Consider the following 18,639-nt stretch of genomic DNA (forward strand, 5'->3'; position numbering starts at 1 on the left):
TAGTAAGGAGTATTGGCGCGCTAGATGTACTAGGGGCCTCCTGAGTGGGCAAGACTCGTGTAGACGAAGGAGGGAATGATGCAGTACCATGCTTACTCCCCTCACTTGAGGAATCATCTTGGGCATCATTGTCATTATCACATAAATCACATTTATTTAAATGAGAAGGAACTCTGGCTTCCCCACATTCAGAACACAGTCTATCTGGTAGTTCAGACATGTTAAACAGGCATAAACTTGATAACAAAGTACAAAAACAGAATTTATGTTTACCTGATAAATTACTTTCTCCAACGGTGTGTCCGGTCCACGGCGTCATCCTTACTTGTGGGATATTCTCTTCCCCAACAGGAAATGGCAAAGAGCCCAGCAAAGCTGGTCACATGATCCCTCCTAGGCTCCGCCTACCCCAGTCATTCGACCGACGTTAAGGAGGAATATTTGCATAGGAGAAACCATATGGTACCGTGGTGACTGTAGTTAAAGAAAATAAATTATCAGACCTGATTAAAAAAACCAGGGCGGGCCGTGGACCGGACACACCGTTGGAGAAAGTAATTTATCAGGTAAACATAAATTCTGTTTTCTCCAACATAGGTGTGTCCGGTCCACGGCGTCATCCTTACTTGTGGGAACCAATACCAAAGCTTTAGGACACGGATGAAGGGAGGGAGCAAATCAGGTCACCTAAATGGAAGGCACCACGGCTTGCAAAACCTTTCTCCCAAAAATAGCCTCAGAAGAAGCAAAAGTATCAAACTTGTAAAATTTGGTAAAAGTGTGCAGTGAAGACCAAGTCGCTGCCCTACATATCTGATCAACAGAAGCCTCGTTCTTGAAGGCCCATGTGGAAGCCACAGCCCTAGTGGAATGAGCTGTGATTCTTTCGGGAGGCTGCCGTCCGGCAGTCTCGTAAGCCAATCTGATGATGCTTTTAATCCAAAAAGAGAGAGAGGTAGAAGTTGCTTTTTGACCTCTCCTTTTACTGGAATAAACAACAAACAAGGAAGATGTTTGTCTAAAATCCTTTGTAGCATCTAAATAGAATTTTAGAGCGCGAACAACATCCAAATTGTGCAACAAACGTTCCTTCTTTGAAACTGGTTTCGGACACAGAGAAGGTACGATAATCTCCTGGTTAATGTTTTTGTTAGAAACAACTTTTGGAAGAAAACCAGGTTTAGTACGTAAAACCACCTTATCTGCATGGAACACCAGATAAGGAGGAGAACACTGCAGAGCAGATAATTCTGAAACTCTTCTAGCAGAAGAAATTGCAACTAAAAACAAAACTTTCCAAGATAATAACTTAATATCAACGGAATGCAAGGGTTCAAACGGAACCCCCTGAAGAACTGAAAGAACTAAATTGAGACTCCAAGGAGGAGTCAAAGGTTTGTAAACAGGCTTAATTCTAACCAGAGCCTGAACAAAGGCTTGAACATCTGGCACAGCGGCCAGCTTTTTGTGAAGTAACACAGACAAGGCAGAAATCTGTCCCTTCAGGGAACTTGCAGATAATCCTTTTTCCAATCCTTCTTGAAGGAAGGATAGAATCCTAGGAATCTTAACCTTGTCCCAAGGGAATCCTTTAGATTCACACCAACAGATATATTTTTTCCAAATTTTGTGGTAAATCTTTACTTTAAATTTTAAACTGAACACACTTTATTACTGCAAATGCGAAAAAACATGAAGGAATTGTTCAAAATTCACCAAATTTTCACCACAGTGTCTTAAAGCTTTAAAAGTATTGCACACCAAATTTGGAAGCTTTAACCCTTAAAATAACGGAACCGGAGCCGTTTTGAACTTTAACCCCTTTACAGTCCCTGGTATCTGCTTTGCTGAGACCCAACCAAGCCCCAAGGGGAATACGATACCAAATGACGCCTTCAGAAAGTCTTTTCTAAGTATCAGAGCTCCTCTCACATGCGACTGCATGCCATGCCTCTCAAAAACAAGTGCGCAACACCGGCGTGAAAATGAGGCTCTGCCTATGCTTTGGGAAAGCCCCTAAAGAATAAGGTGTCTAAAACAGTGCCTGCCGATATTATTATATCAAAATACCCAGATAAAATGATTCCTCAAGGCTAAATATGTGTTAATAATCAATCGATTTAGCCCAAAAAAAGTCTACAGTCTTAATAAGCCCTTTTTGAAGCCCTTATTTACAATCGTAATAAACATGGCTTACCGGATCCCAGAGGGAAAATGACAGCTTCCAGCACTACATCGTCTTGTTAGAATGTGTCATACCTCAAGCAGCAAGAGACTGCTCACTGTTCCCCCAACTGAAGTTAATTGCTCTCAACAGTCCTGTGTGGAACAGCCATGGATTTTAGTGACGGTTGCTAAAATCATTTTCCTCATACAAACAGAAATCTTCATCTCTTTTCTGTTTCTGAGTAAATAGTACATACCAGCACTATTTCAAAATAACAAACTCTTGATTGAATAATAAAAACTACAGTTAAACACTAAAAAACTCTAAGCCATCTCCGTGGAGATGTTGCCTGTACAACGGCAAAGAGAATGACTGGGGTAGGCGGAGCCTAGGAGGGATCATGTGACCAGCTTTGCTGGGCTCTTTGCCATTTCCTGTTGGGGAAGAGAATATCCCACAAGTAAGGATGACGCCGTGGACCGGACACACCTATGTTGGAGAAAAACGTTTTAAAATAAAACCGTTACTGTCACTTTAAATTTTAAACTGAACACACTTTATTACTGCAATTGCGAAAAAATATGAAGGAATTGTTCAAAATTCACCAAAATTTCACCACAGTGTCTTAAAGCCTTAAAAGTATTGCACACCAAATTTGGAAGCTTTAACCCTTAAAATAACGGAACCTGAGCCGTTTTTAACTTTAACCCCTTTACAGTCCCTGGTATCTGCTTTGCTGAGACCCAACCAAGCCCAAAGGGGAATACGATACCAAATGACGCCTTCAGAAAGTCTTTTCTATGTATCAGAGCTCCTCACACATGCGACTGCATGCCATGCCTCTCAAAAACAAGTGCGCAACACCGGCGCGAAAATGAGGCTCTGCCTATGATTTGGGAAAGCCCCTAAAGAATAAGGTGTCTAAAAAAGTGCCTGCCGATATAATCTTATCAAAATACCCAGATTAAATGATTCCTCAAGGCTAAATATGTGTTGATAATGAATCGATTTAGCCCAGAAAAAGTCTACAGTCTTAATAAGCCCTTGTGAAGCCCTTATTTACTATCTTAATAAACATGGCTTACCGGATCCCATAGGGAAAATGACAGCTTCCAGCATTACATCGTCTTGTTAGAATGTGTCATGCCTCAAGCAGCAAGAGACTGCTCACTGTTCCCCCAACTGAAGTTAATTCCTCTCAACAGTCCTGTGTGGAACAGCCATGGATTTTAGTAACGGTTGCTAAAATCATTTTCCTCATACAAACAGAAATCTTCATCTCTTTTCTGTTTCTGAGTAAATAGTACATACCAGCACTATTTTAAAATAACAAACTCTTGATTGAATAATAAAAACTACAGTTAAACACTAAAAAACTCTAAGCCATCTCCGTGGAGATGTTGCCTGTACAACGGCAAAGAGAATGACTAGGGAAGGCGGAGCCTAGGAGGGATCATGTGACCAGCTTTGCTGGGCTCTTTGCCATTTCCTGTTGGGGAAGAGAATATCCCACAAGTAAGGATGACGCCGTGGACCGGACACACCTATGTTGGAGAAATGGCAGAAGCTTTCTGGCCTTTTCTAGAACCGGAAAAGATAACAAATAGACTAGAAGTCTTTCGGAAAGACTTAGTAGCTTCAACATAATATTTCAAAGCTCTAACAACATCCAAAGAATGCAACGATTTCTCCTTAGAATTCTTAGGATTAGGACATAATGAAGGAACCACAATTTCTCTACTAATGTTGTTGGAATTCACAACCTTAGGCAAAAATTCAAAAGAAGTTCGCAACACCGCCTTATCCTGATGAAAAATCAGAAAAGGAGACTCACAAGAAAGAGCAGATAATTCAGAGACTCTTCTGGCAGAAGAGATGGCCAAAAGGAACAAAACTTTCCAAGAAAGTAATTTAATGTCCAAAGAATGCTTAGTTTCAAACGGAGGAGCTTGAAGAGCCCCCAGAACCAAATTCAAACTCCAAGGAGGAGAAATTGACTTAATGACAGGTTTTATACGAACCAAGGCTTGTACAAAACAATGAATATCAGGAAGATTAGCAATCTTTCTGTGAAAAAGAACAGAAAGAGCAGAGATTTGACCTTTCAAGGAACTTGCGGACAAACCTTTATCTAAACCATCCTGAAGAAACTGTAAAATTCTCGGAATTCTAAAAGAATGCCAGGAAAAATGATGAGAAAGACACCAAGAAATATGTCTTCCAGACTCTATAATATATCTCTCTAGATACAGATTTACGAGCCTGTAACATAGTATTAATCACAGAGTCAGAGAAACCTCTTTGAACAAGAATCAAGCGTTCAATCTCCATACCTTTAAATTTAAGGATTTGAGATCCTGATGGAAAAAAGGACCTTGCGACAGAAGGTCTGGTCTTAACGGAAGAGTCCACGGTTGACAAGAGGCCATCCGGACAAGATCCGCATACCAAAACCTGTGAGGCCATCCCGGAGCTACCAGCAGAACAAACGAGCATTCATTCAGAATCTTGGAGATTACTCTTGGAAGAAGAACTAGAGGCGGAAAGATATAGGCAGGATGATACTTCCAAGGAAGTGATAATGCATCCACTGCCTCCGCCTGAGGATCCCGGGATCTGGACAGATACCTGGGAAGTTTCTTGTTTAGATGAGAAGCCATCAGATCTATTTCTGGAAGTTCCCACATTTGAACAATCTGAAGAAATACCTCTGGGTGAAGAGACCATTCGCCCGGATGCAACGTTTGGCGACTGAGATAATCCGCTTCCCAATTGTCTATTCCTGGAATATGAACCGCAGAGATTAGACAGGAGCTGGATTCCGCCCAAACCAGAATTCGAGATACTTCTTTCATAGCCAGAGGACTGTGAGTCCCTCCTTGATGATTGATGTATGCCACAGTTGTGACATTGTCTGTCTGAAAACAAATGAACGATTCTCTCTTCAGAAGAGGCCAAGACTGAAGAGCTCTGAAAATTGCACGGAGTTCCAAAATATTGATCGTAATCTCACCTCCTGAGATTCCCAAACTCCTTGTGCCGTCAGAGACCCCCACACAGCTCCCCAACCTGTAAGACTTGCATCTGTTGAAATTACAGTCCAGGTCGGAAGAACAAAAGAAGCCCCCTGAATTAAACGATGGTGATCTGTCCACCACGTCAGAGAGTGTCGTACAATCGGTTTTAAAGATATTAATTGAGATATCTTAGTGTAATCCCTGCACCATTGATTCAGCATACAGAGCTGAAGAGGCCGCATGTGAAAACGAGCAAAGGGGATCGCGTCCGATGCAGCAGTCATAAGACCTAGAATTTCCATGCATAAGGCTACCGAAGGGAATGATTGTGACTGAAGGTTTCGACAAGCTGAAATCAATTTTAGACGTCTCTTATCTGTCAAAGACAGAGTCATGGACACAATCTATTTGGAAACCCAAAAAGGTTACCCTTGTCTGAGGAATCAATGAACTTTTTAGTAAATTGATCCTCCAACCATGATCTTGAAGAAACAACACAAGTCGATTCGTATGAGATTCTGAAAAATGTAAAGACTGAGCAAGTACCAAGATATCGTCCAAATAAGGAAATACCACAATACCCTGTTCTCTGATTACAGACAGAAGGGCACCGAGAACCTTTGTAAAAATTCTTGGGGCTGTAGCTAGGCCAAACGGCAGAGCCACAAACTGGTAATGCTTGTCCAGGATAGAGAATCTCAGGAACTGATAGTGATCTGGATGAATCGGAATATGCAGATATGCATCCTGTAAATCTATCGTGGACATATAATGCCCTTGCTGAACAAAAGGCAAGATAGTCCTTACAGTTACCATTTTGAATGTTGGTATCCTTACATAACGATTCAATATTTTTAGATCCAGAACTGGTCTGAAGGAATTCTCCTTCTTTGGTACAATGAAGAGATTCGAATAAAACCCCAGCCCCTGTTCCAGAACTGGAACTGGCATAATTACTCCAGCCAACTCTAGATCTGAAACACATTTCAGAAATGCTTGAGCTTTCGCTGGGTTTACTGGGACACGGGAAAGAAAAAATCTCTTTGCAGGAGGTCTTATCTTGAAACCAATTCTGTACCCTTCTGAAACGATGTTCTGAATCCAAAGATTGTGAACAGAATTGATCCAAATTTCTTTGAAAAAACGTAACCTGCCCCCTACCAGCTGGGCTGGAATGAGGGCCGCACCTTCATGTGGACTTAGAAGCTGGCTTTGCTTTTCTAGAAGGCTTGGATTTATTCCAGACTGGAGATGGTTTCCAAACTGAAACTGCTCCTGAGGAAGAAGGATCAGGCTTTTGTTCTTTGTTGAAACGAAAGGAACGAAAACGATTATTAGCCCTGTTTTTACCCTTAGATCTTTTATCCTGTGGTAAAAAAGTTCCTTTCCCACCAGTAACAGTTGAGATAATAGAATCCAACTGAGAACCAAATAATTTGTTACCCTGGAAAGAAAGGGAAAGTAGAGTCGATTTAGAAGACATATCAGCATTCCAAGTTTTAAGCCATAAAGCTCTTCTAGCTAAAATAGCTAGAGACATAAACCTGACATCAACTCTGATAATATCAAAAATGGCATCACAGATAAAATTATTAGCATGTTGCAGAAGAAGAATAATATTATGAGAATCATGATCTGTTACTTGTTGCGCTAAAGTTTCCAACCAAAAAGTTGAAGCTGCAGCAACATCAGCCAATGATATAGCAGGTCTAAGAAGATTACCTGAACACAGATAAGCTTTTCTTAGAAAGGATTCAATTTTCCTATCTAAAGGATCCTTAAACGAAGTACCATCTGACGTAGGAATAGTAGTACGTTTAGCAAGGGTAGAAATAGCCCCATCAACTTTAGGGATTTTGTCCCAAAATTCTAATCTATCAGACGGCACAGGATATAATTGCTTAAAACGTTTAGAAGGAGTAAATGAATTACCCAAATTATTCCATTCTCTGGAAATTACTTCAGAAATAGCACCAGGAACAGGAAAAACTTCTGGAATAACCACAGGAGATTTAAAGACCTTATCTAAACGTTTAGATTTAGTATCAAGAGGACCAGAATCCTCAATTTCTAAAGCAATTAGTACTTCTTTAAGTAAAGAACGAATAAATTCCATTTTAAATAAATATGAAGATTTATCAGCATCAACCTCTGAGACAGAATCCTCTGAACTAGAAGAGTCATTAGAATCAGAATGATGATGTTCATTTAAAAATTCATCTGTATAAAGAGAAGTTTTAAAAGATTTTTTATGTTTACTAGAAGGAGGAATAACAGACAGACTTCTTGATGGATTCAGAAACAAAATCTCTTATGTTATCAGGAACACTCTGAACATTAGATGTTGATGGAACTGCAACAGGTAATGGTACATTACTAAAGGAAATATTATCTGCATTAACGAGTTTGTCATGACAATTAGTACAAACAACAGCTGGAGGAACAGCTACCAAAAGTTTACAGCAGATACACTTAGCTTTGGTAGTTCCAGCACCAGACAGCGATTTTCCTGAAGTATCTTCTGACTCAGATGCAACGTGAGACATCTTGCAATATGTAAGAGAAAAAACAACATAAAAAGCAAAATTGATCAAATTCCTTAAATGACAGTTTCAGGAATGGGAAAAAATGCCAAGGAACAAGCTTCTAGCAACCAGAAGCAATGAAAAATGAGACTTAAATAATGTGGAGACAAAAGCGACGCCCATATTTTTTAGTGCCAAAATAAGACGCCCACATTATTTGGCGGCTAAATGCTTTTGGCGCCAAAAATGACGCCACATCCGGAACGCCAACATTTTTGGCGCAAAAGAACGTCAAAAAAATTACGCAACTTCCAGCGACACGTATGAAGCCGGAAACAGATAAGATTTTTTGCGCCAAAAAAGTCCGCGCCAGAATGACATAATAAAATGAAGCATTTTCAGCCCCCGCGAGCCTAACAGCCCACAGGGAAAAAGTCAAATTTTTTTAAGGTAAGAAAAAAATAATTGATTCAAATGCATTATCCCAAATATGAAACTGACTGTCTGAAAATAAGGAATGTTGAACATCCTGAGTCAAGGCAAATAAATGTTTGAATACATATATTTAGAACTTTATAAAAAAGTGCCCAACCATAGCTTAGAGTGTCACAGAAAATAAGATTTACTTACCCCAGGACACTCATCTACATGTTTGTAGAAAGCCAAACCAGTACTGAAACGAAAATCAGCAGAGGTAATGGTATATATAAGAGTATATCGTCGATCTGAAAAGGGAGGTAAGAGATGAATCTCTACGACCGATAACAGAGAACCTATGAAATAGACCCCGTAGAAGGAGATCATTGCATTCAAATAGGCAATACTCTCCTCACATCCCTCTGACATTCACTGCACGCTGAGAGGAAAACCGGGCTCCAACCTGCTGCGGAGCGCATATCAACGTAGAATCTAGCACAAACTTACTTCACCACCTCCATAGGAGGCAAAGTTTGTAAAACTGATTTGTGGGTGTGGTGAGGGGTGTATTTATAGGCATTTTAAGGTTTGGGAAACTTTGCCCCTCCTGGTAGGAATGTATATCCCATACGTCACTAGCTCATGGACTCTTGCTAATTATATGAAAGAAACACGACCCTTGTAGCTGGAATCGGAGAACATTTTCCGAGATTCACCTTCCATCCGTGGGAGCGAAAAATAGACAACAAGGTCTACGTAAGAGAGTTTGCTTGTTGAAAAGGCGGCGCCTGCACCAGAATGTCGTCTAGATATGGCACCACTGCAATGCTCCGAAACTGAATCACTGCCAAAAGAGCCCCCAGAACCTTTGAGAAAATTCTGGGGGCTGTGGCAAGGCCGAATGGAAGGGCCACAAACTGAAAGTGATTTTCCAAGAAGGCGAATTTCAGAAACCTGTGATGACCCTTGTGAATGTGAACATGAAGGTACGCATCCTTTAGGTCTATGATTGTCATGAACTGACCCTCTTGGACCAAGGGAAGAATGGAATGTATAGTCTCCATCTTGATGGTACTCTGAGAAACTTGTTTAGACACTTCAGGTCTAAGATTGGCCTGAAAGTTCCCTCCTTTTTGGGAACTACAAACAGATTCAAGTAAAATCCCAGACCCTGTTCCGGTTAAGGAACTGGAACAATTACCCCCAGAGCGGCAAGGTCCTTGACACAATGTAAGAACGCCTCTCTCTTTATCTGGTCTACAGATAAACTGGAGAGGAGAAACCTGCCTCTGGGAGGAAAGGTCTTAAATTATATTTTGTATCCCTAGGAGACAATGTCCACTGCCCAGGGATCTGGAACATCTCTTATCCAGGCTTGAGCAAAAAAAAGAGTCTGCCCCCTACTGGATCCACTCCTGGATCGGTGGCTGACCTTTCATGCTGACTTGGAGTTAGCTGCAGACTTTTTAGACTGCTCCCCCTTATTCCAAGAGTGGCTAGGCTTCCAGGAAGACTTGGCTTGATCTTGCTTGGAGGAGGGAGAGGAGGTCTTGCCTCTAAAGTTACTCTAAAGTTACGAAAGGAACGAAAATTACTCAGACGTCCTTTCTGCTTATTCTTTTTATCTTGAGGAAGAAAAGAACCCTTCTCTCCTGTAATATCAGAGATAATTTCAGCCAAACCAGGCCCAAACAAGGTCTTACCCTTGTAGGGGATCGCTAAAAGCTTGGACTTAGATGAAACATCTGCAGACCAGGACTTCAACCACAAGGCTCTGCGAGCTAGGACCGCAAAACCAGAAATTTGTGCTCCCAGTTTAATGACTTGCAAGGAAGCATCCGTAATAAAGGAATTGGCTAATTTAAGGGCCTTAATCTTGTCCTGGATCTCCTCATGAGGAGTATCTGTCTGAAGAGAATCAGACAACCCATCAAACCAGTAAGCTGCAGCGCTCGTCACAGTGGCAATACACACCGCAGGCTGCCATTGGAGACCCTGGTGAACATACAACTTCTTTAGCAATGCCTCCAATTTTTTATCCATTGGATCCTTAAAAGAACAACTATCCTCTATGGGAATAGTAGTCCTCTTAGACAAAGTGAAGATCGCTCCTTCTACCTTAGGAACCGACTGCCACGACTCCTTAATGGAATCCGCTATAGGAAACATCTTCTTGAAAATAGGAGATGGCGAAAAGGGAATACCGGGTCTCTCCCACTCCCACGCAATAATCTCTGTAGCACGGTCTGGTACAGGAAAAACCTCCATCGCAGAGGGAACATCAAAGTACTTGTTCAGCTTACTAGACTTTTTAGGGTTGACTATGACAGTCGTATCGGAGGCGTCCAAAGTAGCCAAAACCTCCTTAAGTAATAAGCAAAGGTGTTCTAGCTTAAATCTGAAGGATACAACTTCAGCATCAGAAGAAGCCATTACACTATCTGAGTCCGAGATTTCACCCTCAGACGCTACCGACGTGTCTTCTTCCACAGACTTTTGAAAAAGGACACCCGGGGTAGCCACAACTTGATCAGAAACATTACCAACTGATTCCTTAAGTTTCCTTTTACGCCTTCCTTTCCTATGTGAAAATCTTGATTGAAGAAGACTTCTTATCAGACACCTAAAACTTCACCTCCTCCTTGCACTACAGGCAAAGAGAATAACTGGGCATTTTGGGTAGGGAGGTGATACTTATCAGCTTTGCTGTGGTGCTCTTTGCCTCTTCCTGCTGGCCAGGAGTGATTTTCCCAACAGTAATTGATGATGATCTGTGGACTCACTGTGTCATTAGAAAGAAAAGATATATTACACACCATAAATGCTAAAATTGTGCTCTAATATCTCCAAAAGAGCGTCTATCAGCCAATGATGAGGCTCCTACCTGGTTATCAACGTATAATACTAATCGAAGACAAAGTATTGCTGAATGTATAATCATTGCTTTGTTTAGAACTGGGCTAGACACAGCCTTGAACATTGGTTTAGAGCCCCAAGACACACTATCTAGTAACATCAACTTTCCCCAACCTGCCTCCACCAGGTGCACCTAAAATGCTCCTCCTTGCGCAACACATAAAAAAGAAAAACAGAATTTATGCTTACCTGATAAATTACTTTCTCCAACGGTGTGTCCGGTCCACGGCGTCATCCTTACTTGTGGGATATTCTCTTCCCCAACAGGAAATGGCAAAGAGCCCAGCAAAGCTGGTCACATGATCCCTCCTAGGCTCCGCCTTCCCCAGTCATTCGACCGACGTAAAGGAGGAATATGCATAGGAGAAATCATATGATACCGTGGTGACTGTAGTTAGAGAAAATAATTAATCAGACCTGATTAAAAAACCAGGGCGGGCCGTGGACCGGACACACCGTTGGAGAAAGTAATTTATCAGGTAAGCATAAATTCTGTTTTCTCCAACATAGGTGTGTCCGGTCCACGGCGTCATCCTTACTTGTGGGAACCAATACCAAAGCTTTAGGACACGGATGATGGGAGGGAGCAAATCAGGTCACCTAGATGGAAGGCACCACGGCTTGCAAAACCTTTCTCCCAAAAATAGCCTCAGAAGAAGCAAAAGTATCAAATTTGTAAAATCTGGTAAAAGTGTGCAGTGAAGACCAAGTCGCTGCCTTACATATCTGCTCAACAGAAGCCTCGTTCTTGAAGGCCCATGTGGAAGCCACGGCCCTAGTGGAGTGAGCTGTGATTCTTTCAGGAGGCTGCCGTCCGGCAGTCTCATAAGCCAATCGGATGATGCTTTTAAGACAAAAAGAGAGAGAGGTAGAATTTGCTTTTTGACCTCTCCTTTTACCAGAATAAACAACAAACAAGGAAGAAGTTTGTCTGAAATCCTTTGTAGCCTCTAAATAGAATTTTAGAGCACGAACTACATCCAAATTGTGTAACAAACGTTCCTTCTTTGAAACTGGATTCGGACACAAAGAAGGCACGACTATCTCCTGGTTAATATTTTTGTTAGAAACAACTTTCGGAAGAAAACCAGGTTTAGTACGCAAAACCACCTTATCTGCATGGAACACCAGATAAGGAGGAGAACACTGCAGAGCAGATAACTCTGAAACTCTTCTAGCAGAAGAAATTGCAACCAAAAACAAAACTTTCCAAGATAATAACTTGATATCAACGGAATGTAGGGGTTCAAACGGAACCCCCTGAAGAACTGAAAGAACTAAATTGAGACTCCAAGGAGGAGTCAAAGGTTTGTAAACAGGCTTGATTCTAACCAGAGCCTGAACAAAAGCTTGAACATCTGGCACAGCCGCCAGCTTTTTGTGAAGTAAAACAGATAAAGCAGAAATCTGTCCCTTCAAAGAACTTGCAGATAATCCTTTCTCCAAACCTTCTTGAAGAAAGGATAGAATCTTAGGAATTTTTATCTTGTTCCATGGGAATCCTTTAGATTCACACCAACAGATATATTTTTTCCATATTTTATGGTAGATTTTTCTAGTTACAGGCTTTCTAGCCTGAACAAGAGTATCAATGACAGAATCTGAGAACCTCGCTTTGATAAAATCAAGCGTTCAATCTCCAAGCAGTCAGTTGGAGTGAGGCCAGATTCGGATGTTCGAACGGACCTTGAACAAGAAGGTCCTGTCTCAAAGGTAGCTTCCATGGTGGAGCCGATGACATATTCACCAGATCTGCATACCAAGTCCTGCGTGGCCACGCAGGAGCTATCAAGATCACCGATACTCTCTCCTGTTTGATCCTGGCTACCAGCCTGGGAATGAGAGGAAACGGTGGGAACACATAAGCTAGGTTGAAGGTCCAAGGTGCAACTAGTGCATCCACTAGAGTCGCCTTGGGATCCCTGGATCTGGACCCGTAGCAAGGAACCTTGAAGTTCTGACGAGACGCCATCAGATCCATGTCTGGAATGCCCCACAATTGAATTATTTGGGCAAAGATTTCCGGATGGAGTTCCCACTCCCCCGGATGAAATGTCTGACGACTCAGAAAATCCGCTTCCCAATTTTCCACTCCTGGGATGTGGATTGCAGACAAGTGGCAGGAGTGAGTCTCCGCCCATTGAATTATTTTGGTCACTTCTTCCATCGCCAGGGAACTCCTTGTTCCCCCCTGATGGTTGATATACGCAACAGTCGTCATGTTGTCTGATTGAAACCTTATGCATTTGGCCTTTGCTAGCTGAGGCCAAGCCTTGAGAGCATTGAATATCGCTCTCAGTTCCAGAATATTTATCGGGAGAAGAGATTCTTCCAGAGACCAAAGACCCTGAGCTTTCAGGGGTTCCCAGACCGCGCCCCAGCCCACCAGACTGGCGTCGGTCGTGACAATGACCCACTCTGGTCTGCGGAAGCTCATCCCTTGTGACAGGTTGTCCAGGGTCAGCCACCAACGGAGTGAATCTCTGGTCCTCTGATCTACTTGTATCGTCGGAGACAAGTCTGTATAATCCCCATTCCACTGACTGAGCATGCACAGTTGTAATGGTCTTAGATGAATTCGCGCAAAAGGAACTATGTCCATTGCCGCGACCATCAAACCTATTACTTCCATGCACTGCGCTATGGAAGGAAGAAGAACAGAATGAAGTACTTGACAAGAGCTTAGAAGTTTTGATTTTCTGGCCTCTGTCAGAAAAATCCTCATTTCTAAGGAGTCTATTATTGTTCCCAAGAAGGGAACTCTTGTTGACGGGGATAGAGAACTTTTTTCTACGTTCACTTTCCACCCGTGAGATCTGAGAAAGGCCAGGACAATGTCCGTATGAGCCTTTGCTTGTGGCAGAGACGACGCTATCTAGCTAATTGCAAAGTGGCGTCTAAAGTAAAAGAGTTAGCCAATTTAAGAGCGTGAACTCTGTCCATAATCTCCTCATAAGAAGATTCTTTATCGAGCGACTTTTCTAGTTCATCGAACCAGAAACACGCTGCTGTAGTGACAGGAACAATGCATGAAATTGGTTGTAGAAGGTAACCTTGCTGAACAAACATCTTTTTAAGCAAACCCTCTAATTTTTTATCCATAGGATCTTTGAAAGCACAACTATCTTCTATAGGGATAGTAGTGCGTTTGTTTAGAGTAGAAACCGCCCCCTCGACCTTGGGGACTGTCTGCCATAAGTCCTTTCTGGGGTCGACCATAGGGGGAGGGACAAAAGGTATGCCGGGCCTTTCCCATTCTTTGTTTACAATGTCCGCCACCCGCTTGGGTATAGGAAAATCTTCGGGGGGCACCGGGACCTCTAGGAACTTGTCCATCTTACATAATTTCTCTGGAATGACCAAATTGTCACAATCATCCAGAGTAGACAACACCTCCTTAAGCAGAGCGCGGAGATGTTCCAATTTAAATTTGAATGTAATAACATCAGGTTCAGCTTGTTGAGAAATTTTCCCTGAATCTGAAATTTCTCCCTCAGACAAAACCTCCCTGGCCCCTTCAGACTGGTGTAGGGGCATGTCAGAACCATTATCATCAGCGTCCTCATGCTCTTCAGTATTTTCTAAAACAGAGCAGTCGCGCTTTCGCTGATAAGTGGGCATTTTGGCTAAAATGTTTTTGATAGAATTATCCATTACAGCCGTTAATTGTTGCATAGTAAGGAGTATTGGCGCACTAGATGTACTAGGGGCCTCCTGTGTGGGCAAGACTGGCGTAGACGAAGGAGGGGATGATGCAGTACCATGCTTACTCCCCTCACTTGAGGAATCATCTTGGGCATCATTTTCTCTAAATTGTTTGTCACATACATCACATCTATTTAAATGAGAAGGAACCTTGGCTTCCTCACATACAGAACATAGTCTATCTGATAGTTCAGACATGTTAAACAGGCATAAACTTGATAAAGTACAAAAAACGTTTTAAAATAAAACCGTTACTGTCACTTTAAATTTTAAACTGAACACACTTTATTACTGAATATGTGAAAAAGTATTAAGGAATTGTTCAAAATTCACCAAAATTTCACCACCGTGTCTTAAAGCCTTAAAAGTATTGCACACCAAATTTGAAAGCTTTAACTCTTAAAATAACGGAACCGGAGGCGTTTTTATATTTAACCCCTATACAGTCCCTGGTATCTGCTTTGCTGAGACCCAACCAAGCCCAGAGGGGAATATGATACCAAATGACGCCTTCAGTAAGCTTTTTCTGTGTATCTGAGCTCCTCACACATGCATCTGAATGCCTTGCTTCCCAAAAACAACTGCGCATTAGTGGCGCGAAAATGAGGCTCTGCCTATGATTAGAGAAGGCCCCCAGTGAAAAAGGTGTCCAATACAGTGCCTGCCGTTTTTTTAACATAATTCCCAAGAATAAAATAACTCCTCAAAGCTATAAACTATTAAAAATGCTTATAAATTAATCGTTTTAGCCCAGAAAAATGTCTACCAGTCTTTAAAGCCCTTGTGAAGCCCTTTATTCTTATTAATAAAAATGGCTTACCGGATCCCATAGGGAAAATGACAGCTTCCAGCATTACCAAGTCTTGTTAGAAATGTGTCATACTTCAAGCAGCAAAGTCTGCACACTGTTTCCCCCAACTGAAGTTACTTCATCTCAACAGTCCTGTGTGGAAACAGCCATCGATTTTAGTAACGGTTGCTAAAATCATCTTCCTCTTACAAACAGAAATCTTCATCCTTTTTTCTGTTTCAGAGTAAATAGTACATACCAGCACTATTTTAAAATAACAAACTCTTGATTGAAGAATAAAAACTACATTTAACACCAAAAAACTCTTAACCATCTCCGTGGAGATGTTGCCTGTGCAACGGCAAAGAGAATGACTAGGGAAGGCGGAGCCTAGGAGGGATCATGTGACCAGCTTTGCTGGGCTCTTTGCCATTTCCTGTTGGGGAAGAGAATATCCCACAAGTAAGGATTACGCCGTGGACCGGACACACCTATGTTGGAGAAATCTCCTTTTTTAGTCAAAAAAGATTTTCTATTTTATAATTGCACTAAGCACTTAACCAGTTATTCTGTTTAACTTGTCTTACGACTAGTAGTTAAAAAGGAAATGTCAACAATTACAAAATAGAATTTCATTTCTACAGGTTACATGTCAAGAATTTACTGTTTCTAGTCTGTTTCTTGCTTTTGTTTTGGTATAAAACATACATAGTTATGCAGATTTATGTCAGCTGGTGTCATAAGATCTAGAACACAATACTCTTTTTGTAAATATGAGATTAAAGGAATATAAAAGGCTTGTAGAATGCTAGAGTTGTAAAGCACACTACTAAGTAGCAGATTTTTAACCCAATTTACATTGCAGTGTGTCTTGTCATTTTAGGTTGGAGTTTATAGTACCAACATGTTATTGACTTCCATGTCCCTTAAACTAAAAACTTACTGCTTTCCAGGTAACTATATATGATGTTATTCTAGCAGGGTACCCCCTGCCTGGTACAGCTCATACATATTTGATACATCCCAGAAGCTAAAAAGTAGCTATCACATAAATATTCAAGCTCTCCAAATATTCGCATGCCAGCTAGATGTTTAAGCTTCAAGCAGAATGTTTAACACCTGCAGTATCATGATGAGGTTATAATATGTGATTTTCCAGTGATACTATAACACAGGGAAGGCCAAATGCCAGCCCATAAGCCACATGCAGCCTCCATCACTAGAATATGTGCCATGGTTTAGGGGTGGCCTCAGGAAAAAAGAAAAACAAAGAATGTGTGCTTTGGGAACTGTTAGTAAATGGTCAAACAAAGAATTTAAAAGATCCCTCTATAAGGGAGAAATGCAGACAGGGGGTACCATGCAACCCTAGAAAACCATGGCCCCATGACACTGCACATATTTAGGAAACATATTTTTTGTGTTTGTAATGGCCATACATTTATATGCGGGTCATAAGGCTTATTTATATTGATGGTTTTTTCTAGGTCTTCTATAATGACTAGTGCTAGAATATTACCTGCTATTTCTTCAATTGTGCTGGCTCTCATGTCTAGCATTACTGTGCCGTTAAGTATACAACTCCTTAACTCAAAAAGGCTGTGTAACGAAAGAGTGGCCACATAAGGTTTGCTCCATCGATCTCCACCATCTTCAACATCTTCTTCAAATTTGAGCCACCTAGAACAAAACCATAAATATTATATAACCTTTAATTGTAACAGATCTTATGTTTTCTGTCAACTTTTGTTGTTAAGTAGAATTGCATAATTAACACTTGCACAATTAAAAGACAATGCAATTAACACTTACTCTGAATTTCAAAAAGCAGATTTTTTTTTCGGACAAATGTATTTTTTTCTCTCCATTTGTCAGCCGCCTGTATCACGTGACAGCAATCAGCCAATCACAGACTAGTATATGTATACATTCTGAACTTGAGCATATGCTCAGTAGGAGCTGATGCCTCAGAATGTATGCATATAAACAGACTGAGCAAAATTTGATAATGGAAGTAAATTGAAAAGTAAATGGCAGATGCTCAATATGAATCATGAAAGTTTAATTTTGTCTTTAGTGTCCCTTTAAGTTCCAATCTCCATAAAGACATTTTCACACTCATTTTATGCTATGAAGCCACCAGTATCGCTGAGGGACCATGTGATGGCACAGATATCAAGTTCACAGAACATACATTGAGAGGGTAATCTTCTGTTTCCAAAGAGGGTCATATTTATTGAAGATATTTGATATGAAAATAGCAATTAACTTAGACTAAGGAACGTTTTTATATTTCAGATATTTGGAAGTAAATAATTATTATCTGAAATGTACAACACAATATAATATAATAGCTGTTATGTTTCAGTTGTTTCCATTGCATAAGCTACTATATCTGACGACAGTAGCAGTATTATATAAAAATTAACTATGGATTAAAGGGACAGTCTACACCAGAAATGTTATTGTTTTAAAAGATAGATAATCCCTTTATTACCCATTCCCCAGTTTTGCATAACCAACACAGTTATAATAATATACTTTTAACCTCTGTGATTATCTTGTATCAAGCCTCTGCAAACTGCCCCTTTATTTCAGTTCTTTTGACAGACTTGCAGTCTAGCCAATCAGTGCCTGCTCCCAGATAACTTCATGTGCACGAGCACAGTGTTATCTATATGAAATACGTGAACTAACACCCTCTAGTGGTGAAAAACTGTTAAAATACATTCTGAAAAGAGGTGGCCTTCAAGTTCTAATAAATTAGCATATGAACCTCCTAGGTTAAGCTTTCAACTAAGAATACAAAGAGAACACAGCAAAATTGGTGATAAAAGTAAACTGGAAAATTGTTTAAAATTACATGCTCTGTCGGAATCATGAAAGTTTATTTTGGCCTAGACTGTCCCTTTAAAGAGACATAAAATTTTAAATTTTTCTTCATGATTCAGACAGAGCATGTAATTTTATACAATTTTCCAGCTTACTACTGTGATATAATTTGCTTTGTACTCTTGATATCCTTTGTTTAAAAGCATACCTAGGTAGACTCAGGAGCAGCAATGCACTACTGGGAGCTAGCAGATGATTCATTCTGCACTT

General features: G+C 40.8%; 1 protein-coding gene across 6 annotated transcripts in view; it reads right to left on the bottom strand.

The window, feature by feature from the left end:
* The window catches only part of SLC4A7 (solute carrier family 4 member 7), a 558,274-nt gene that overhangs the window by 139,820 nt on the left and 399,815 nt on the right, over positions 1–18,639 (bottom strand). For all 6 annotated transcript variants that reach the window (XM_053714241.1, XM_053714242.1, XM_053714243.1 and 3 more), the window contains exon 5: positions 17,057–17,217. In XM_053714241.1, the coding sequence (XP_053570216.1) occupies positions 17,057–17,217 (161 nt within the window). The remainder of the gene's footprint in view (positions 1–17,056; positions 17,218–18,639) is intronic.

The sequence above is a fragment of the Bombina bombina genome, chromosome 5 (assembly GCF_027579735.1).
Source record: "Bombina bombina isolate aBomBom1 chromosome 5, aBomBom1.pri, whole genome shotgun sequence".
NCBI classification, from domain to species: Eukaryota; Metazoa; Chordata; class Amphibia; order Anura; family Bombinatoridae; genus Bombina; species Bombina bombina.